This window comes from Diabrotica virgifera, chromosome 2 (assembly GCF_917563875.1).
Source record: "Diabrotica virgifera virgifera chromosome 2, PGI_DIABVI_V3a".
NCBI classification, from domain to species: domain Eukaryota; kingdom Metazoa; phylum Arthropoda; class Insecta; order Coleoptera; family Chrysomelidae; genus Diabrotica; species Diabrotica virgifera.
Window position 1 is genome coordinate 123,822,001 of NC_065444.1, and position 24,498 is coordinate 123,846,498.

Here is a 24,498-nt window from a genome sequence, read left to right on the forward strand (position 1 = left end):
TAACCGAGTTATTCAGCCTTGAAAATCGCCATTTTTCGTTTTTTTCAATTTTAAATTGCTTATAACTCGAAACGTTCAACTTTAGAGAAAAATTATAAGAGGCCATTTTTATCCAGAATGGTCCAAAAAACCTTCAAAAAAATTGTCCGGGCCAAAAATATTGATTTTTGCAATTTGATTAAAAAAATTGTTAAAAAAAATTTGGCCCACTTTTCACGTGGGCGACTTTTTGAACCTTATTCTGGGATGTCTCACGAATGTAATTATGCAAAAAAAGATCATGGGAATATTTTTCCCAACGAACCCGCCGTTTTCCCCTTGTCTATTAAAATAAAATAGATTTTTATAAAGGGCATGTCTCCAATTTTGTTTAATAAAAATGTGTGCCTGTTCTGAAATGGACGAGATTATATACTTTCCGTTTGATTACTCTTTGAGTCATCTAACATTTGGACATGTTGGGCCACTGATTGACTGGATTAACAAGCCTCTGTTGATTTAATTTGTTCCAATCATATTTTACTTTCAATTAATAAACTTAATTCGACTGTTGTTCGGTAATTAGCCCCTCTTTAATTCTCTCTATTAAATTGATCGGCTTCTTTCTCTCTCTGTTTTACTCTTGCTATTTTAAGATTTGCTCGTTCTAATAAATTGGGTTGTTAAAAGGCGAATATTGCTTGGAATATTTTGACAATTACGCTTTTTGATTAAATAGGCAGCGTCGGCGTCGGTTTTCTACTTCATCCGGTTATTAAAATATTTTCATATCGCAATCAAAATTATTAAACCCAAATGCAACCCTCGTCGGTAATAAAATATTTTAGTTGAGGAAAGTGTTTTGCAAATGCGTACAACTGTTAAGCGTGAACATGATTAGAATTTGGAAATAATAATACCAAAAAAACATTTAGCCAGCAACATTTCTTAAAATTAACGCCTAACTAAACCTACCACACACCAGGACTATTACGAATCTAATCGAAAAATCAAGAATAGGCAAGGGAAAAAACTTTTCGCGTCCAGGGGTCGTTCAGGGTGACTAACCACAAACTAAGTAGACCACGGGATAAGGGGTATTTTAAGGGATAAGGGACAATAAACAAAGGTAACAAAGCTAGACCTAATCTAAAGTTTCAATTTACAAGACTTAACATAATCTAGATTACAAGAATCCAAAAAGCTACGGTTTGTTCAAAGCTAGTAAGTTCATAAGATTGTAGGTACGGGTGTAAATGTTTTCTTGTAATATCTGAATATTCAATATATTTCTTTGTATTTCATAGCTACTTGTCACATGTAAAATATATTATTGTATGGAACTTTTCGCACACATCCGATAGTATTAAATTGACTTTATATGATAGAATTTTAGTCGAGAGATAGTAACAACATCGTATTGTAGCGACAAGCTACAATTATTATTTCTTTAGTTATTCATTTTAATTACTAATTTTTAATACCTTTTCTCCCTAAAAGAAATAATACGTCTCATTTAAAATTTACATTTGTTCCGCTCATAATATACAAAAACGTATTTATATTTTTAATTACCTAAACTTTTTATTCATGTATAATACGAAACGAAATACCGTAAATTACATCACCCAGCCCCTTACATCAATAAATTTCATTTTTAAGGGCGTTTAAATCTGAAACCATATGATGACAAAATTAATATGACTTCAGTCCATCACAAGTCTTCGGTCGGGAAAGATTAACCACACATCCTCCTCGAGAAATAACCACGCTTTTTACCAAAAATATATTATCAACAGTTGTTTTACGTTTTATTTAATTTTATTATTTTATTTGTTTCTGTTATATCTGCAGATTGAATAAGTAGAACATTTCGATAAATATATTTTGACAACTAATTAAATATGAACTGACATAACTACATATAACATTACATAACAACTGCTATAAATAGAGGAGGATACTATAATCTCCCACGCTATTTTGAACTTAAAAAAATAGAAAAGAATTAAAAACCTAAATCTAAAATCTTGACTTGAAAAGTCGAATCCGTTCAGATCTTCTTAACTGTGGAAGATCATTACGTTCTTCAACAGCAGGTTCATTAATGGGTAGCGCAGCAGGTTCATTAATGGGTACCAGTTCATTATCAGGATGATCAGGTTCTATCATTGGATCTACATTTTCGTTGATTGGATTTGGATGTAAATGGACTGGAGGTTGGATAGATGGCAGAAGATGCAGGGGGAGTTCTTGATACTGTGGCTGATAATGAATTACTTCTGGTTCGTTTACAAAGGTTACATTCTTTTTAGGTACCATGGTTTTACGAATTTGGTCAATGTGACGTTTTAAATAATAGCCATCATCAAGTTGGACTTCGTAATGTAACAATCCATACTTTTTAACAATTGTGCCAAATTTCCAAAGTTCCTGGTTACCTTGGTAATACCGTACTTGTACTCTCTCCCCCACATTTAATTGTCTTGCACCATTAGGTTGATTTTCTGATGTTCTAAGTTTTGGTGGACGTAGTGCTTCGAGTTTGATTCTTAAACATCTGTTCAGGTACATTTCAGCTGGTGATTTTCCACAGGAAAGTGGTGTCGCCCTATATTTTAAAAGAATTTCTTGTACTTTCTTTACCAAATGTGAACAAAATTATAGACAGTTAGACAGAGAAGCACTTGCAATTATGTTTTCAGTAAATCACTTCTTCATGTATCTTTTTGGGCGTAAGTTTAAACTCATCACTGATAACAGCCCTCTAACGAGAATTTTTCATCAAAATTCAAAATTACCTTCAATGACTTCTGCTAGACTACTTCGATATGCATCATTTTTATCAGGATTTGATTACGAAGTCGAATACAGAAAATCTTCTGATCACGTTAACGTCGACTGTTTTTCTAGAGCTTCTATCAATCAACCTTCATCTTCTTTAAAAAAAATTCTCAACGAAGAAATTAAATCTATCTGTCATGAGTCAATAAAAGAAATTTCAACATACGATCTAACCTATCAAAATATCAAAGATGCCACAGACGAAGATCCTATTTTATCAAGAATTAAATCTGATTTAAAATCACAAAATCATAGAAGACGAGATCCTTTTTAAAGGTCAGAGAATTGTCATTCCAACTCAACTCCAACGACTGGTCCTATCGGAACTCCACAGAACTCACATAGGTATTACAAAGATGAAACAACTTGCAAGAAAGTATTGCTATTGGAAAAACATTGACAAAGACATTGAAATTATGGTCAAGTCATGTCAACCTTGCGCTGAAATTCGAAAATCACCTTCAAAAGCTCCACTGCACCACTGGGATACTCCAACAGAAAATTGGGACCGCATCCATATTGATTATGCGGGTCCATTCCAAGGTTTTTATTTTTTTGTTGTGGTTGACGCTAAATCACGCTGGGCTGAAATCAAAATTCTTAGGGATGCGCCAACATCAGAAAAAACCATCGATCTTCTGTTAGAGATATGTTCTACTCACGGATATCCTCAGGTTATGGTGTCAGACAAGGCTACAATTTTTGTAAGTGATCAATTTAAAAAAATTTCATAAACTTATGGTATTTTTCAAAAGTTTATTGCTCCTGGTCATCCTGCTACAAACGGCTTAGCTAAATGAAACGTTCAAACCCTAAAAATGAGACTAAAAGCTATGTCTACTGATCGTTTACCCATGAGTAAGAAAGTACAAGAAATTCTTTTAAAATATAGAGCGACACCACTTTCCTGTAGAAAATCACCAGCTGAAATGTACCTGAACAGATGTTTAAGAATCAAACTCGACGCACTACGTCCACCAAAACTTAGAAGATCAGAAAATCAACCCAATGGTGCAAGACAATTCAATGTGGGGGAGAGAGTACAAGTACGGTATTACCAAGGTAACCAGGAACTTTGGAAATTTGCCACAATTGTTAAAAATTATGGATTGTTACATTACGAAGTCCAACTTGATGATGGCTATTGTTTAAAACGTCACATTGACCAAATTCGTAAAACCATGGTACCTAAAAAGAATGTAACCTTTGTAAACGAACCATAAGTAATTCATTATCAGCCACAGTATCAAGAACTCCCCCTGCATCTTCTGCCATCTATCCAACCTCCAGTCCATTTACATCCAAATCCAATCAACGAAAATGTAGATCCAATGATAGAACCTGATCATCCTGATAATGAACTGGTGCCCATTAATGAACCTGCTGCGGTACCCATTAATGAACCTGCTGCGGTACCCATTAATGAACCTGCTGTTGAAGAACGTAATGATCTTCCACAGTTAAGAAGATCTGAACGGATTCGACTTTTTAAGTCAAGATTTTAGATTTAGGTTTTTAATTCTTTTCTATTTTTTTAAGTTCAAAATAGCGTGGGAGATTATAGTTTCCTCCTCTATTTATAGCAGTTGTTATGTAATGTTATATGTAGTTATGTCAGTTCATATTTTGTTAGTTGTCAAAATATATTTATCGAAATGTTTTACTTATTCAATCTGCAGATATAACAAATAGGATGGGATTGATTTTACAGTTTTTAACAAGATGTTGCTGACCACATCGTAAACATCGATTGTATAAAAATATTATTATAAAAATCTGATTTACCTCGTCGCCAATTTGTTATATCTGCAGATTGAATAAGTAGAACATTTCGATAAATATATTTTGACAACTAATAAAATATGAACTGACATAACTGCATATAACATTACATAACAACTGTTATAAATAGAGGAGGATACTATAGTTTCCGTGGACAATAAAGTTATCACACGCAACACAACCACGAAACATTGGTGACCCCGACGTGATCTTGAAAAATCTAAATTTTTATGCCAATAATCTGTCAGGAGTTTCGGATGTAAAAGAGTGTGCCGTGTCGGACGATTTAGACTAGACAGTATTGATTTCATTGAAGTTTCCAGTTAAATATCAGTAGCCTGGCTTTACTTATGGTTACGTATTCTTAAAGTCCAGTATCATTCAATGCTTCTTCGCTACCGAATAATATGCTGTGTTTTGCCAACTGATATACTTTTTCATTATTTTCAAGACCAATATGAGCTTTTATCCACGCAAATAATACTATACAGATATACTACGTATATCTGTATAGTTATTAGATTAGATAATAGTATTTTTAAATCGTTACGTTAATATAATTTTCATATACAGTAGTTGACTAGAGAAACTTTTAAAAACAGATAATGAGTCGGATAATATTATATATAATCTTTATCCCTTCTACCCTGAGGTGTAGGGATCTGTTTCTGTTTCTTTTATTCTTTTTTGTTCTTCGTAAATTTCTTCCATATCTTTCTGTTTTCTGTTAGTTTTTTGGCATCATTCCATGTTGTTCCACTCTTTTCCAAAATATCCATTATTACTGCATTCCATTGTTTTCTTGGTCTACCACGTTTTTTCCTTTCTATATTTCTGCTTTCCCAGATTCTTTTAACAGGTATATTATCACTCATTCTTTGAAGGTGTTCCCACCAACCCAGCTGTCTTTCTTCTATATAAGTTTCTACTGGTTCTATTTCTAATTCTTCTCTTATTTTTATATTCTTAACTCTATCTCTTCTTGTCACTCCCATTACTCTTCTTAGATATTTCATTTCTATTGCCTGCAATTTACTTTTATCCCTTTTTGTCAATACCCACGATTCACATCCATATGTAAGTACAGGTCTATACTCAGTTTTGTATACACTCATTTTCGTTTTTCTTGATATTTCTCGTCTATTTACAATTCCACTGTTTATTGCATAATATAGTCTATTTGTTTTTTGTATCCTATAATTTATATCTATTTCTTGTTTTCCGTTTTCTTCAAATATTACACCTAGGTATTGATATTTACTGACTTGCTCTATTTCTACTCCATCTATTTGCACATTTATCCTTTTCCTATTTTTATCTATTACCATTGTCTTTGTCTTACTCTTATTCAATTTCTAACCGTATTTTGTTAATACCTCATTCCATACTATCAAGCTTTCTCTTAGGCCTTTCTCGTTTCCTGCCGTAATAACCACATCATCCGCAAATGCACATTCTGTCATCCCTATTTGTTCTAATTTCCTATATCCTATGTATATTGGTTTAGTTCTTTGTTTCGTTTCTCTTATTATTTCATCCATAAATATTATGAAAAGAAGCGGACTCAATCCCCCTCCCTGTCTAACTCCCACATTTGTAGCAAATTTTTCTGATATCATATTATATCTTATTACACAGTTATTTGTTTCTTTATATAAACTTTGTATTACCCTTATTAGTTTCTGATCTACATTTTCCTTTTTAAACATTTCCAAATTGTTTCTCTATTGACTTTATCAAATGCCTTTTCCATGTCCATAAAGGCTAAATATATGGGTTTCTCTGCTATCCACTTCCTGCTAATAACTTCTTTCAAAGTGAATATATGATCCTGTGTACTTCTACCTTCTCTAAATCCACTTTGAGATTCTGTTAATGTGTTTTCTGTGATCAAGTTCAATTTTTTCTCTATTATTTTCTCGTATATTTTTGTTATTGTGCTTAATAATGTTAGTCCCCTATAATTGTTACAATCTTTGTTATCACCTTTCTTGTGTATTGGCAATATTAAGCCCATTCTCCAATCTTCAGGCGTTGTTTCTTCCCTCCATGCTTGTCTATATATATCTAATAATACTAGTTTTCCACTATTTCCCATATATTTTATCATTTCCGATGTTATATTATCTCTTCCTGGTGCTTTCCCGTTCTTTAGACTCCTTATAGCTTCTTCTAACTCTTCTCTAGTTATATCTTCATTTATTACCTCTCTTTCTACATTCCATTCTTCCTCTTCCATTTCATCATCTTGATTGTCTGCTTTCTGTTCTGTGTTTAGTAGATTCTTGAAGTATTCTTTCCATCTTTCCATTATCTCTTCCTCCTCGATCAGTATCTCCCCAGCTTCGTTTTTTATTGCACTTGCATTTATATCTACTTTTTCTTTTCTCAGATTTTTGAGTACTTTGTAGAATAGCTTCTGATTACCTTTATTATCTCTTTCCATTTTTTCTCCAAATTCTGTCCAACTTCTCTGTTTCTCGCTCATTACCATTTGTTTTACTATGTTTCTCTGTTCCTTGTAGCTTGTATAATTTGCTTCTGTTCTATTATTTAAATATTCTTTCCATATTTTCGGATAATATTATGTTTATTTATTTTCGATTTTGATTTTCGATGTATTGACATGCTTTTATGATAGCTCTAGTTTCTGCTGAAAATATTGATGTGTCGGAAAACTTTGTTTTGTTTTAACATTTATAATGATAAAAATTGAAGAAAAAGATCTTCTGTGTAAGAGGTATATTTATTTGAAAACCCCAATAAAGGGCCACATTAAAAATCAGAACGTTTTCGCTCTAAAGAGAGCATCATCAGTGTTCTAAGCAAGCTCTACATGCTAAGCCACCAAAAATACATGGGTTAAAACCCTTAAAATGCCGACTAAAACATGGGTTAAAACTTTAAGGGTTTTAACCCATGTATTTTTGGTGGCTTAGCATGTAGAGCTTGCTTAGAACACTGATGATGCTCTCTTTAGAGCGAAAGCGTTCTGTTTTTAAATGTGACCCTTTATTGGGGTTTTCAAATAAATATACCTCTTACACAGAAGATATTTTTCTTCAATTTTTGTAATTAATGGTATACAGCCAGCTACAGGAAATTTTTCCTTATGGATTTATAATGATGATATGTAAAAGGCACACCCCACACCACCACTTTGTTTTGAAGCATCGGTATATATTTGTAGGTGATTTGATTGAAAACTCATTTGTTTTAAGAAAATAATATTACGATGAAATTTTGTTGGACGAAATCTTTCATATTGATAAATATTTTACTGATCCTTCCTACCAACTGTACACCTTAACATAAGCCTTCTTCTTGTTTTAGTGACATTTTAGGTTCTTCTAATGTTGACAATTACATTGGTGAATTGTTGACGGTCTTTAGCTTATAAGAATGGTTGTTCGGCATTGCATATTCTTGTCCAATGGCGAATGCTATTCAGCCATGACATCTGCTTTCTTCTAATTCCTCTGAGGCCCTTGATTTTTACCTTTCATGATATGTTGAAGAATTCTGTACCGCCCTCCTCTAAGAACTTGCCCTAGGTATAACGATTGCATTTTCATTTTTTTTTAATAGTTTTCTTATTTATTTTTTCTTATTTTAATAGTTTTCCGTAACTCACGAACTAATTTTTCTGTGCAGCAAACATCTCAAACTCCACTAGGCGATTGATCGTTTCAGCCTTCGGGACCGTTCAAGTATTACGTAACGCAGGTGGGGGGGGGGGCGGCTCAAAAATCTTCAAAAATTGCGTTGCGCAATAGTTAAACGCCCATTAGAATGCGTTACGTAACGGGGGAGGGGGGGTCAAAAATCTTGAAAAATCGCGTTACGTAATACTTGAACGCTTCCTTCAGAGTGCAGATCTTATTGCCATGTAACAAGACTGACGAAATATAATAGCATTTGGCTATTCTTTGACTAAATTTTAGGTTTAAGCTGTTGTTACAGATGAATGATTTCATTTTTAGAAACTTTGTGCGAACTGCTCTTAAATTCTGCATTTGATCTCTTTACTCTATGTAGTTGGCCTGTTATGTAGCATCGCAGTTATTTAATGTGAGTAAATCTCTCAATGATTTGTTGATCTATCTAAAGAGAAGTATTGTTGTAAGGTTGGCGACTAAATTTCATAAATTTTGTCTTATAAATATTAACAGATGCATAGTGATTATGCATGTTGCGGTCATCCCAGGGACGGTATTGCCCTTACACTTTATCTTTCCGTGTTATTTTAGGTTGCGCTGCATTGACGAAGTTCGTGTTATATAACACAAGTCTTCAAACAAAAACCTACAAATTTTAATGTAACTTGATGCGTTTAAAACAAAAATTATAATCAAAAAATGTCTAGGACATCAGGATTTTTCAAAAAAATACTCTATGCAGATTTTCTCTTGTCTTAGCTAAGAGATCTTCCTAGTGATTAAAAAAATAAAACTTAATATTATGAGTTTGTCAAATCGCTCACAAAAGACGAATAATGTTTTCAATACTTGGTTAAAAAGGAGTATCTCAAAGGAGTCCTTTTCTCTTCCTTTTAAGGATGTTATCAATAATTTTTCTCAGCAATAATCTCAAGATCGTGATTATAAAAAACCTTATTTTCATATGGTGCACCGTTTTTATGTAGAAAAATAAACTAAACACCTTAGCGCGTATTTTCATTTCTTTCATTATCAAAAACTATCTAATACAATAATACTAAACTAGAACAATAACAAAAAATAACACTAATACGATTTAAACTAGGCGCAAAGCTGCAACAAATGTTCAAAATTACCTCCTCCACAGGTGACAGAAGAATTTTATATTCATCATTGACGCGCGTACGGGTATTGGTCTGAATTTTTTTAATAAAAAAATAGTTCGCCACTGAGATATTTCAAAGAAAAAATCATTTTTGTAATCAAAATATATTTCTTGGCTTTTTTTTCCATATAAGGCACCGTTTTTATGCAAAAAATAAAACATCTTTGCGTTTACAAAGTATGTATTTGAAATGAGTTTCTATGCATGTGGAAACTAGCTCGTAATACGTTGTAAGCGTTAAGATGTATTATTTTTTTGTATAAAAACGGCGCCTCATATGAAAAAAGGCAAGATGTATTTCTTGTCACAAATTGTACGAGGAATTCAAAAATTATTTTTAATTTGACATATCTCAGTGGTGTACTATTTTTTTCTTAAAAATTCAGATTATTACCCGTACGCGCGCAAATGATGAATATAAGCCAACTGGTGTTGGAGTAATAAATAAATTGGCAGTTTGAAAAAAAAATTAACACCCCATATCTCGGAAACGAATATTTTGCGAATATGTTTATAGAGCAATATGTCATTATTTTTTATGTAAATTACCCCTTAAAGTTTGTCTTACTTATTTAGAAAAAACCTATATACATATAAATTGTGATGTTTATTAAATGTGTACGCCACTGTAAGTGTGTGTATTGTGAGATTGTTGCTCCTCAGAGACGTAATTAAAAGAATCCAAATATATTGCCTCGCGCGAATCCTCTATGAATGACAACACGGAGAAAGTGAAAATCGAAAATATATAATAATTGTTTACCCTCTGCCCTTGACGCACAAACATTTTAATGGGAAAACTTGGGAGAAAATTGTCAATTCATCTGATACAATAAGTTTTGACATTATTTCCCTTTTCATAACTTTATACACTTTGTATATAAAGCAGCAGTATGTTTTGTATGGTAAAATCGAAAGTTTAGGAAAGGAAAAGGAGTTCCATATGAATATTTTATCTGACAAAAGATACTTTAGAAAACATTTCTGAGGCGAGCTTAAAAATACATTCTTAAAAAAATTGTAAGGACATACACCTTATTACCCTGGAAAAAGAATCAATGTTTTTATGTTTAGTAATCGATTATACTTTTATGTCATTCAAAATTATTTAAAATAGATATATGTACTATTTAGAACAATAGATGGTGAAAAATAATAATTTATCCCTTAATAATAGAATTGAAACGAGAGTATTATGAGATCATTTTAGTAGACTGCTGAGAAATGCACTAAAAGGTATTTAAAGGATACACAAGGTGTATATATTTACCACAAGAAATTTACATAAAAAAGAGTGTGTGTACTTTGTACGCACGTGAGAAGTTAGACTTCTATTATTATAATTTCAACGCAATAAATATATTTTTAACAGTTTAATTGTATTTTTGTTTAAATATTAAACTAATTTTAATACTTAAAATAATACCAAAATTAAAAATAACGTTAATACGTTATTTTTTATGAACCGTAGCTTCCCCGCAATTACTTTTCCCTTGATAAATCGTAGAGAATCTAAAAAACGTCAGATTTTCTACACAAATTTTTAATTTTCTTTTCGCCATATTTTAATGGATAGTAATTATCTTATTTCCAGTGAAGACAAATCCAAAGACACAAAAATTATAATAAATATATTATTTATTAAAAACACCAATATATTTTTTCTCACTTTATTTGCATTGATACATACATATCTTGAAAGATTTAGCAACTAACTAGGATACTTTCGGTATATGCGTGCTTCATACTGTCGTTTTTATAAAACGACAGAAAATAAAAATTTACTCTCAACGTTATTCCCAATCGCGTCTAAAGAAGTACATATAACTTCAAATTATCAAATCTAAAAAGTTATTATTTTTTTCTTAAATCTAGGAAGACTTTCAAAATAATTATTTGGAAAGTTCTATTATACTATGAAGTTCAGTAGAACTACATTAATGGATGCAAAGCAATATGAGTAATAGATACTTACAAATCCTTATGTTAAACGGCAAAAATATAATAAGGGTTGGTAAGCAAGAAACAAAAAATTTGAGTTAACTCTCTTTAGCCCAATGTGTCTTACAAGATACATGACTTTATAATCGATTTTTTATATATTGCTGTCTTTTTTAATAGTTTAAACCTTGTCAATCTCTGTTTGATTTAAAAGGTGTCCATGCCCCACGCACTCTAATAAAAAAATGTAATCGTATTTATTTTCCTTCCAATTTGTCAGAGGCGCTGATGTCGGCATCGTGATTGGTGGAACATGACTTTTGACAAATCCTGCGCTATCTATCTGTGTGTGAATCTGTGTTCAGTCATTATATGTGATGTGTTTGTGTCACCATAAAAAGCTGATATTCAGTCATTCAGTCGTGTTTTTTGATATTTTTGTTATTTAGTAATCGAGTACCTTGTTAAAGGTAAGTTTTTCTGATTGTAATGTAGAGTTTTTCTGATTGTAGGTACTGTTTATCCAACAGTTTTAAAATACACATTTTATTTCGCGTTTTGTTAGGTCTAATGGCTCCGATCAGCTGTTTTGTTTAGACGGTGGAAAAATTCAACAAGTAAACATATATTTAATCCAAATTAAATACATACTCATATTTCTATGTAAAATGTCACATTATTGTATAAATAAATAATTAAGAAACAAAAGTTGTTTGTGTTTTACCTTTATTGTCCACTTGAATAAAATATTAAATATTGGAAGTACCGTATGGAGGCTATGATGTACCTAGCATGGAGGCTAGATTACGCTACCCTTCCTATCCAATCAACTAAAAGAACGTTTAAAATTAACACCTATCATGTCGAAGCTACAGACCACTTATGTGGAGGCCAGATGTAGTATCCTTCCAATTAACCAGGTGCTGAAATGGCGCTGAAATACGTGACATATTTTTTGAAGAATAAGATCGCGTTCTACCCAATCAAAAAACACTTTTATCTATGAAGGTATCAAAGTATTAGGTTTTGTTGATTTATTTTATTGTTCTGTAAGTGTGCGCCGTTTTTAAGCCATCAATACAAGAGGTAAGTTCAGTTTACTGATACTATTCTATTTTATGTTCTTTATGAAAACTAATTTAAGTCGTATATTTTCATGTTATTTAAGGTTGATTATTTACAAGTTTTAGGCACTAATACATTATGGTTTATTTGCAATATACTTTTATAAAATGTATCACATTGGGCAGCATGGTCCTAATTGTGACATTGTCAATTAGTCTACTTAGTTTCATGCAAAGAGTAGAATATTATTTTTTATAAATCGCATATTTTTAACTTTATATTATTTTCTTGGCTGTTTATTTTTGAAGTTTGTTTCCCTTTTGAAATTGTAATTTTTTGTTCAGATTTTTTACTCCTGGCTCTCAATTATGGTCTTAAACGGGCTCCACACTCTTGGCGAACTTACTTCGCCAAAGTTGACCGAAGTCCGAAGTACCCTCTCTACACACTCGTTCGAAGTGCTATACCGACAAAGAGCGGTGCGATACTGACAAAGATCCCTTTGACCAGACCGACAGATTTCGGAAGTAGAAGGAAGTTAGTCAAAGTTACACAAGGTGGCCGTCTACACTCTCGTACTTGTTGAAACTCGATCGACTTCGGCGAGAGTGAAGTGCGGGCTTTTTAAACGGGCTCCACACTCTCGGCGAAGTTACTTCGCCAAAGTTGACCAAAGTCCGAAGTGCACACACTCGTTCTACTTCGCGAGGAACACATTCAAGCGGTGCGATACTGACAAAGATCCCTTTGACCAGACCGACAGATTTCGGAAGTAGAAGGAAGTTAGTCAAAGTTACACAAGGTGGCCGTCTACACTCTCGTACTTGTTGAACCTCGATCGACTTCGGCGAGAGTGAAGTGCGGGCTTTTTAAACGGGCTCCACACTGTCGGCGAAGTTACTTCGCGAAAGTTGACCAAAGTCCGAAGTGCACACACTCGTTCTACTTCGCGAGGAACACATTCAAGCGGTGAGATACCGACAAAGATCCCTTTGACTCGGACGCGCCAGACCGACAGATTTCGGAAGTAGAAAGAAGTTAGGTAAAGTTACACAAGGTGGCCGTCTACACTCTCGTACTTGTTGAACCTCGATCGACTTCGGCGAGAGTGTGGACGGCGATTAATACGGACTTCGGTCAACTTTGGCGAAGTAACTTCGCCGAGAGTGTGGAGCCCGTTTTATCTTTAATTGGTAAATTATCATGGTTTTTAGATATCGGCCAGTTGCGTATTGCGATTTATGAATATTATAACAAATGATAAATCTATACACTTGTATCTACAATAATTATTGTACCTTCTTTAATTAAATAAATATATTAGAGTAAACTGTTGTTACTTGTATTTCATTTTCCCACCATATAATAGTGGTTTGGCGTGCACAATATTATCTCTTTGGATACCGCTTCCAAGACCTATCTGCCCAATGTAGCTCTCAAGATTCATATTTTTAAACGCCTTTTTTTGGGGGTCGGAGGGGGCAGAATTATCAATTTTTTGTGTTAACATTTGATGGATTTGTATTTACATTAAAAAAATTAAACCAAGTCACTTTTATTGCAAATTTTCATATCTGATATGTAATCTAAGTAGATCAGCTGAAACAGCTACTTTTTTAATAACTACATAATATTAATTATCTCACTTTCCGGTTAATTAAAACCCAAATACAAAATATCCTGTATGTAAGTATCAAAGAAAATTCCATTTAATTCCACTTTTTCCGTTTGGTAGCGGCCTATTCCATACAGATTACAAATTTTCCTAAACCGGAAAGTACATAACCTAATACGGCAATAACTAATCAGTGAATTCATTTTCAAAACACCTTTTATATCCCATCGAATCGGTCGGTAAGGCAGTAAACATCCATCATTGGTACGGTTTTATAGGTAATTCTCTTTCTGTTTTATGGTACGATGTATTCGTTAGTTTGCGTCATGTAGGTGTGACACAGAGCTGCAAAAAACTAATTTATATATTAAAAGAACAAGATGATTTTCTCTGCCGCTGAATAAAACAAATTAAGAAAACAGAATTACCTTTTAGACCAGGGCGCATCTGTAAACATATATTAGTACATTTGGACGTTGAGAGGTGACTCATATTTTTTTGCAGAAATTGCTTGGAAATTACTCATATAATAATAATTGAGTTATCCTCCCACTCAAAAAGGTCCGGAACATTGTTTAAATAATCAAAATGTCAAAAAATTAAGGAAAAATTCAACTTTTTTCTTCGTTTTTTGATTATAACTTTAAAAGTATTCATTTCCGAGAAAAGTTGCACTGACATAAAAGTTGAGTAATTAAATTTCCGATATAAATAAATAAATTTGTTTATTGCAATATAGCATTACAATATAGCATTACAATATAGCATTAGTTAAAAATTTTAAAAATTGTCACCCTTGTTGCAGTATAGCAATAATTGCGAAAAAAACATAAAAACCAAGTATTTGCATTTTACGTTTTTCAACCATTCATACTACACTTAGGACCTTCATATTTCGCCCAGAAAAACTATATAATATAATAAAACAACGAGAATTTCATTACGATCGGTTTAATAGATTTTGCAAAATAAATTTGGCAATCCAGCTTTCGCAAAAAAAAATTCATTTTTTCAAAATGTTGCAGGACTGAAAATAAAGCAGACAACAAGTTGATTTTTTTTACATATAGAAGAATATTGTTCCTTTCATTTGTAATTTGCAAAATTAAAATCGGTTAACTATCACGGCGTCAGGAATTTTTTTTAAATAAACATTAATTTTTGGTGCTACGCGCATAATAGCGGATAGTTTGCTCTGATAGGGCATTCCAATGACTTTTGATAATGATTAATAAATTTTAATTTTTAGTATATTTCGATATAAATAAATAAATTTGTTTATTGCAAAATAATAACACATACTCTGTCCTTTGAAACAACATTTTTTTTAGCAAAAACTTTCTTTGTTCATATATTTTAACTTAGAAAATAAAAGTTTATTATTTTTAAACATATGCAATTGTTTAAACAATACTTCACAAACAACAATCAATTTAGTTTGATTTTTGTGGAATTAAAATATTAAAATACAACAAAATATAGAGTAAGAAGATAATATATTAGATAAAGATTGGAAGAAATTTTGGTGGAAATCAACTTGTGTGAATCGAGCACCGCTGTCCTACGCGTAGCACCAAAAATTAATGTTTCGTTTAGAAAATTCCTGATACCGTGGTAGTTAATCGATTTTAATTTTGCAAATTGCAAATGAAAGGTACTGTATTCTTCTATATGTAAAAAAAATTCAACTTTCAACTATCTGCTTTATTTTCAGTCCTGCAACATTTTGAAAAAATTAATTTTTTTGCGAAAACTGAATTGCAAAATTTATTTTGCAAAATCTATTAAATCTATCTTAATGAAACTTACAGTATTGTTTTATTATATCTTAAAGTTTTTCAGGGTAAAATATGAAGGTCCTAAGTGTAGCATAAAAGCGTAAAATGCGAATACTAGTTTTTTGTGGTTTTTTGGCAATTATTACTATTTTGCAACAAGGGTGACAATTTTTAAAATGTTTAACCAATCCTATATTGTAGGAAATTTAATTACGCAACTTTTATGTCAGTGCAACTTTTCGGAAGTGAATACTTTGAAAGTTATAATCAAAAAACAAAGAAAAAAATCGAATTTTTCCTTCATTTTTTGACATTTTGATTATTTAAACAATGTTCCGGACCTTTTTGAGTGGGAGGATAACTCAAGTATTATTATATGAGTTATTTCCAAGCAATTTCTGCAAAAAAATATGAGTTACCTCTCAATGTCCATCTCAAAACAGATGCGCCCTGGACTATACCTTTATTAAATGCGAAGCTTTCGAATGTTTTCATAGAACTAGAAAGCCCTAGGTCCTAGGAGTAGCAAATTTATTCTGTGGATTTTGGACATTGTTTTTATTGTAATTATGTAAAAATACCATCACATAACATGCATCAATAGTATGACTGGATCAATAAAAAATAAAAAAAAAACTAAATGTAGATATAAAAAAGGTATACCTAATTCATTACAAATCAAAGTAAAATAAATAGGACCTAAATATAAAATAAGTATGTAAATATAACATAAAAATGTTCAAGCGAATTTATGACGTTGTTCCTCCTCTTCTTTTCTTCTAATTTCTTTCCATTGTTCAACATTTCCTGGCGAATGAGCTAAAAATAATGCATAATATAATTTTAAAGTTATCTATCACATATAAACTTATAAGAATTCCGAAAAAAGTGATGGGAAACAAGATCTATTATAAATATACCCCATTCCACGAATATACGTCTGTTTTGGATTATCGCAACAACGAATATTTTACTGTGCAAAATATGAAGAACGAAAGTAAATTACAAATTATATTGTTGTTTATTGGAGTAATTATTAGGGCAAAATACTTTCGTACTTCTTATGTTGCACACTAAAATATTCGTTGTCGCGATAATCCAAAAAAGACGTATGTTCGTGGAATACACCATAGTATTATTTTTCGTGACATTTATCAGAATATACACTTCTCTTAATGTAATCTTCACAAAATTAAAGGAATTGATAGACATGAGACAACATTACTTAGTATAGTATTAGATACTTGAGTGTGACACGTACAAATACTTGTGTAATATACAGAGTACAAAATACAAAGACCTAATTGTCGACACCAGAAAGATGTTTTAAAATCGCTCATGCCTCTTGGTTACAACTCATTATAAAAACTATGTATTTTTAAAATGTGAAGAAATTATACAGTGATGAGCGTGCTAATAACTGGCAAAATAACGCAAAAGATGGAAAACATAATACATTCTGAAATAAAAAGAGATGAAACTTGTAGAGGTGGGAATTATCGATATAAACGTATAAATTAATATTACATTACATAGTTTCCCACCTTTGTGGGATTACATGTAATGTAATGTTAATTTATACGTTAATATCGATGATTTCCACCTCTACTAGTTTCATCTCTTTTTACTTCACAATGCATTATGTTTTCCATCTTTTGCGTTATTTTCCCGGTTATTAGCGCGCTCATTACTGTATAATTGTTCCACATGTAATGTTGGTCCGTTATTATGAATAGTCAATTCGAATCTTGATGTAGAAATGAAGGGTTAAAATGAATCCAAAAATATTTTTTATGGAAATTTGAAGATTTTAGGCGATCTGAATAATTATTTTTTGTATGGTATGTTACTTGCCTTCTTACGTTTGTAAAAAATAGAACAAAATTTTTTAAAAACAAAATCAGCTCAAAGTTATTTCACACAAATAATTTTTTTCATAATCTTTTCATCGAAATATTTATGTCTTACGTTATTTATGCGTGTTTTTCATGCGCTTAAAAGTCAAAAAACATCGTCCTGTTTCTGATCATGCCATTAAACAAGGCGAAAATGGCGGGTTCGTTGGGAAAAATATTCCCATGAGATTTTTTTGCATAACTACATTCGTGAGACATCCCAGAATAAGGTTTAAGAAGTCGCTCACGTGAAAAGTGGGCCAAATTTTTTTTAACAATTTTTTTTAATCCAATTACACAAATCAATATTTTTGGCACGGACAATTTTTTATAGGTTTTTTGGACCATTCTGGATAAAAAAGTTCTGTTATAATTTTTCTCTAAAGTTGATCGTTTTCGAGTTACAAGCAATTTCAAATTGAAAAAAAAAAAACGAAAAATGGCGATTTTCAAGGCTTAATAACTCGATTAAAAGTTATTATTATGAAAGTCAGAAAGTGACTAAATCAAAGTTTAATGCCTCCCTACAAGATCCCGAAGAAAATTTTGTCATTATTTTATTACTAAGCTGTTATTTTTAAGTAATAATATTGAGCGCCATGCACGTAAGATGCACAATTGGACTGCCGGAGTGGCATCTCTCTCCCACTCAGCATTTACGGCCGACTACCACGTGCATGGCGCTCAATATTATTACTAAAAATAACAGCTTAGTAATAAAGTAATGACAAAAATTTCTTCGGGATCTTGTAGGGGGGCATTAAACTTTGATTTAGTCACTTTCTGACTTTCATAATAATAACTTTTAACCGAGTTACTAAGCCTTGAAAATCGCCATTTTTCGTTTTTTTCAATTTTAAATTGCTTATAACTCGAAAACGATCAAGTTTAGAGAAAAATTATAAGAGACCTTTTTTATCCAGAATGGTCCAAAAAACCTACAAAAAAATTGTCCGGGCCAAAATATTGATTTTTGCAATTGGATTAAAAAAATTGTTAAAAAAAAATTTGGCCCATTTTCACTTGGGCGACTTCTTGAACCTTATTCTGGGATGTCTCACGAATGTAATTATGCAAAAACATCTCATGGGAATATTTTTCCCAACGAACCCGCCATTTTCGGCTTGTCTAAATATATAAGCAACGCTTTAACTTAATCCAAAATTTATTTATAGAATCGAAAAAATATATTTGTGCCATAAAAAAATTGTTTTATTTAGGATGTGCATATAAATAATCCTAATATGACGTGATATTTATTTCGCTTTTTTATTTCAGTTCTAATGAAAAATAAAAGTTATTTCCTCAAATATAAGCTCTTGTTCAGCCAACTGTCAAGAGTATTTTGCCTCAATATTCTAGAATTGCCTGATGTGATTTAGAAGAAGGTTTATATTTCTTGTTGAAGTTTGTGTGGACGTGCCTAATAAAAATTTATTGGCTGGTTTATCTAAAAAGAACTGAGAGAGAAGTTAACAAAAGTGACATATCGGATGATATTTTGCTGATATTGAGCACATTTATTTGTTCACATTATAGAACTCTTCAGACTTTATGACAAAACTTACCCTACTTTCGGTGCTGGAATTGGTAATAAAATGGAGATTTAAACGAAAACTAGAATTTTCTAACACTGATTTGTGTATACAGGGTGCAACAAAAATACAGGTCTAAAATTTAATCACATATATTCTGGGACCAAAAATAATTCGATTGAACCCAATTTACCTTAGTACAAATGTGCACATAAAAAAAGTTACAGCCCTTTGAAGTTACAAAATGAAAATCGATTTTTTCCAATATATCGAAAACTATTAGAAATCTTTTATTGAAAATAGGCATATGGTATTCTTATGGTAGTAGTATCTTATATAGTGAAATTTGGACACCTCATAAAAATTTTATGGGGGTTTTGTTCCCTTAGACCCCCCAAAATTTTGAGTACGTTCCAATTTAATTATTATTGTAGTACCATTAGTTAAACACAATGTTTTAAAAACTTTTTTGCCTCTTAGTACTTTTTCGAAAAATCAGCTTTTATCGAGATATTTTGAATATTTGTCAAATCCACCACATATTTGTATATGGCTAAGTACGATTATGGAGACTTGGTAATAATATAAAAATTTATTTATGATTTACATTTTTAGGTATATTTTGAACCATATTAAAAAAGAAACCACATCTCGATAAAAGGTGCATTATCGAAAAAATACAAATTTGCAAAAAAATTTTAAAAACAATGTTAACTAATGGTACCGCAGTAATAGTTTAATTGGAACGTACACAAAAATTTGGGGGAGTTAAAGGAACAAAACCCCCATAAAATTTTTATGTTAGCATATTAAAAACGAAGCCGCAGCTCGATAAAAACTGTCTTATCGAAAAAATACTAAGATGCAAAAAAGTTTTAAAAATATTGAATTTAACTAATTGTACCACAATAATAATTTAATTGGAACGTGCACAAAAGTTTGGGGGGGTTTAAGGGAACAAAACCCCTATACAATTTTGATAGGGTGCACAAATTTCACTATAATTCTTTCTCTAATAGTTTTCGATATATTCAAAAAAACCGATTTTCATTTTATAACTTCAAAGGGCTGGAACTTTTTTATGTGCATATTTGTACTAAGGAAAGTTAGGTTCATTCGAACTATTTTTGGTCCCATAATATGTGATTTAATTTATGACCTGTATTTTCGTTACACCCTGTATATTCGACAAACATAAGTGGTACAAAAACCTGTTTCAAACATAATAATATAGAAATAAATAAAAAAAAATAAGTAGGCACAAAATGTAGAATTCGATTTCTAAAGTAGGCTATGAGAAATTAACAATTTTATAAATGTCGAACTGTTAATAGCCAAAAAGTGTCTGATTTGTTGTGAAAATTAGTAGATTTATTATTTAAAGATTTAATTAAGTCTATAATTTTTGTTATTGTTTGGAAATAGAACGCGCTACAAGGAGTTTGACCCGTGATGAGTGTGTTACATAGCGTGAGTGTGTTCAAGCAGTGATCTTGCATAGCGAAGGACTTAGCTACCATGCTATCGGCTCCTTATATTGATAACAATTATTTGCTAATGTAGGATAATGCAAGAAATCACGACTTACGAATTATAACCGAATATTTACAACAGGTAAATCTTCGGAGTTGGCCACCGCATAGTCCAGATCTTAACCCTATCGAACATTTGTGGGTCATAATTTCATCATTTCAATAATTAAAATCAGACAACAGATTTAGAAAATTCGAGACATCAAAAATGTTCCAATCTTAAGATGCACTAATTTATTGGAGTAGTGTAGATAAATATCCTAGTAGACCTTTAATAAATAAAAATAAACATAAAATAATAAATAAAATACTTACCCAACCTGCTCAAATACATAAAAATGGGCAACGAAGCTATAACTCCAAAAACGTAATATCTGTATATCCAGTTGTGTTTAAAATAATGTTTGTATGGAAATTGTACTAGTTTTGCTGTAAAGGTGTATGGGAACTTCATAGGTCTAGAACTCTTAGGAACAGAGGGCATAATATATTTTCTTTTTACAGTGGTATAATTAAAAATAAAAGTTTAGCAGAATGTATATAAGTGTAAATTACTATTTGTCAAAATCTGATTTATTTTGTAGATTTATTGACATTTGTCAGAAACATTGTCATTCGTTTTTTAAACTTTGTAAAATAAGAAAAAGTTTAGTAGTAGTATGGTATAGTTAGACCCAAACCCAGACATCCAAAGTGAAAGTTATCCTCCAACACTAAATTGTTCTATATGGTCCACACAATGTCCAGAAAAAAGTCACACCATTTTAAGCGTCGGGTTTGGGGGGGGGAGAGGGGGGAGAAATCTGCAAATTCGTAGTTTTTTAAGTTTTTCGTCAATATTTCTAAAACTAAGCGGTTTAGCATGAACAACCTTCTACACAAAATTGTTCTACATTAAATTTGAAATAAAAAAGGCCCTATGCATAGCCCTTCTAAAATGAACGGTTCCAAAGTTACGGAGGTAGTATAGTATAATTGGTCCACAAAAAGGCCTAACCCAGACATCCAAAGTAAAAGTTTTCCTTCAACACCAAATTGTTCTATATGGTCCACATATTGTTCAGTAAAAAGTTACACCATTTTGAGCGTCCGGTTTGGGGGGAGATGGGGGAGAAGTCGGTAAATTAGTAGTTTTTTTTAAGTTTTTCATCAATATTTCTAAAATTATGCTTTAGCGTAAGGAATGTTCTATAGAAAAATGTTCTACATAAAATTTAAAACAAAAAAGGTTGTATACATAATTGTTATAAAATTAACGGCTCCAGAGTTACGGAGGGTGAAAAGTGGAGGTTTTGGATACTTTTTATATTTACCGATTTCTCCCCCCCCTCCCCCCCCCTCCCCCCCCCTCCCCCCCCCCAAACCTGACGCTCAAAATGGTGTGACTTTTTTCTGAAGATTATGTGGACCATATAGAACAATTTGGTGTTGGAGGATAACTTTCACTTTGGATGTCTGGGTTTTTGGTATAGTTAGTTATGTCATAAATGTTGCCCAAAAAATATAAAAAGTATCGAAAACCTCGACTTTCACCCTCCGTAACTCTGGAACCGTTGATTTTATAACAATTATGTATAGAACATTTTTTGTTTTAAATATCATGTAGAACATTTTTGTATATAATATTGTTTACGGTAAAGCATAGTTTTAGAAATATTGACGAAAAACGTAAAAAAACTACTAATTTACCGGTTTCTCTCCCATCTCCCTCCGAAACCGGACGCTCAAAATGGTGTAACTTTTGACTGAACAATATGTGGACCATATAGAACATTTTGGTGTTGGAGGAAAACTTTTACTTTGGATGTTTGGGTTAGGCCTTTTTTTGGACCAGTTATACTATACTACCTCCGTAACATAGGAACCATTCATTTTAGAAAAATTATGCATAGGGCCTTTTTTATTTCAAATTTTATGTAGAACAATTTTGTATAGAGGGTTGTTCATGCTAAACCGCATAGTTTTAGAAATATTGGCGAAAAACTTAAAAAACTACGAATTTACCGATTTCTCCCCCCTCTCCCCCCCAAACCCGACGCTCAAAATGGTGTGACTTTTTTCTGGACATTATGTGGACCATATAGAACAATTTGGTGTTGAAGGATAACTTTCACTTTGGATGTCTGGGTTATGCAATCTTTTGGATCAACTATACTATACTATAGGGGACGAAAGGTTTTTCATCACAACTCTATTGGGTTATGAAGAAAGTTCTAAAACCAATAAAAAGTTAAGAGGAAACAGTAGCGATCAACAGGTAGCGAAAACGCGTTCCACGATTGCGGCTGTAATTTTGAATATTTTTTCGAGATATTTGGCACACGTATTCGTAATATAATAAAAAATGGCGGTACAGAGCCCAATTTGAAAAATATATTAATATGTGGAAATGACTCTGTAATTAAATACAATATTAAAAAAACGAGCCTGTATCGCCATTAAGAAGAACAAAAAATACACTTTCTTCAAATAAACTTTTTTATCCGATGCTTAGATTTTGTGTCATTTTGGAACTACTAATGAAATAAAAATTTTTAGTATGTAGTTCCAAAATGACACAAAATCTAGGCATGGGATAAAAAAGTTTATTTGAAGAAAGTGTATTTTTTGTTCTTCTTAATGGCGGTACAGGCTCGTTTTTTAATATTGTATTTAATTATAGAGTAATTTCCACATATTAATATATTTTTCAAATTGGGCTCTGTACCGCCATTTTTTATTATATTACGAATACGTGTGCCAAATATCTCGAAAAAATATTCAAAAATACAGCCGTAATCTTGGAACGCGTTTCTGCTACCTGTTGATCGCTACTGTTTCCTCTTAAGTTAAGTTTTCCATTTTTTTTTGATACACTGCATTTTTCCAATCTACTCTATTTACAGAGTAATAAGTAAATAGTCTGTAAGTCAATTAAGGTGAGTTAGGTACCGTCCAGTGACGGTTCTCTAAGTATTATTGTGGTAGGTCGTCTGGTCATATTCTCTTCAGTCTTCTTTCAGCAAGTGTTTGGGTGAATAAATTATTTTATCAATTCGTTGTTGTGGTCAGTAGTGCGATTATTATATTTTATTGAACTATTCTTTATTATGTCCTTGATTAGTGGGATCTCTAGATCATTGTGAAGTGTCTTAGGCGAGGCATTAAAGCACTAAAATCAGCCTTAACTCCGAAAAAAAAAACGACAAGACGGATCTTAATAATTCTTCTGCCAGGAAACTTTGTAAACCCTAGCCATGAGATAATATTGAAAAACTGCATACAAAAGATGCATTCTTAAATTGCATCTCAAACAGTCAATAAAAAAAATTCAGAACTCATCAATTATTATCGGCGGAAATGAGTTCAATTTTGTTACTCGGGAGGTTTTTGGGGTCGCTTAAAACGAATATGACGTCGAAAGTGATCTCTGAAGTACCTGGTACCCAGGGTACCTACTGTTTACCCAGTCTTCTGGAGTTTTCGGCAAATTCATTAAAAAATTAACCAAAAATCATTATTTGGGGGTTTTTGGGGTCGCTGAAAACGAATATGACGTCGGAAGTGATCTCCGGAGTACCTGGTGCCCAGGGTACCTACTGTTTATCTCGTCTTCTGGAGTTTTCGGCAAGTTCATTAAACAATTAGTCAAAAATCATTACTTGGGTGTTTTTGGGTTCGCTGAAAAAGAAGATGCCATTGAAAATTATCTCCAGAATATCTGGTGCC

General features: G+C 32.0%; 2 protein-coding genes across 3 annotated transcripts in view; one reads left to right on the plus strand and one right to left on the minus strand.

Annotated features, from left to right (window-relative positions):
- LOC114324627 (ecdysone receptor) overlaps positions 1-24,498 on the plus strand; it is a 1,502,986-nt gene that overhangs the window by 435,958 nt on the left and 1,042,530 nt on the right. The window lies entirely within an intron of this gene.
- LOC114324628 (uncharacterized) lies at positions 16,372-21,338 on the minus strand. Its single transcript, XM_028272501.2, has 2 exons — positions 21,106-21,338; positions 16,372-16,647 (listed from the first exon to the last, which is right to left on the minus strand). The coding sequence occupies exons 1-2, from the start codon at positions 21,272-21,274 to the stop codon at positions 16,568-16,570; spliced, it is 249 nt and encodes an 82-aa protein (XP_028128302.1). The 5' UTR covers positions 21,275-21,338; the 3' UTR covers positions 16,372-16,567.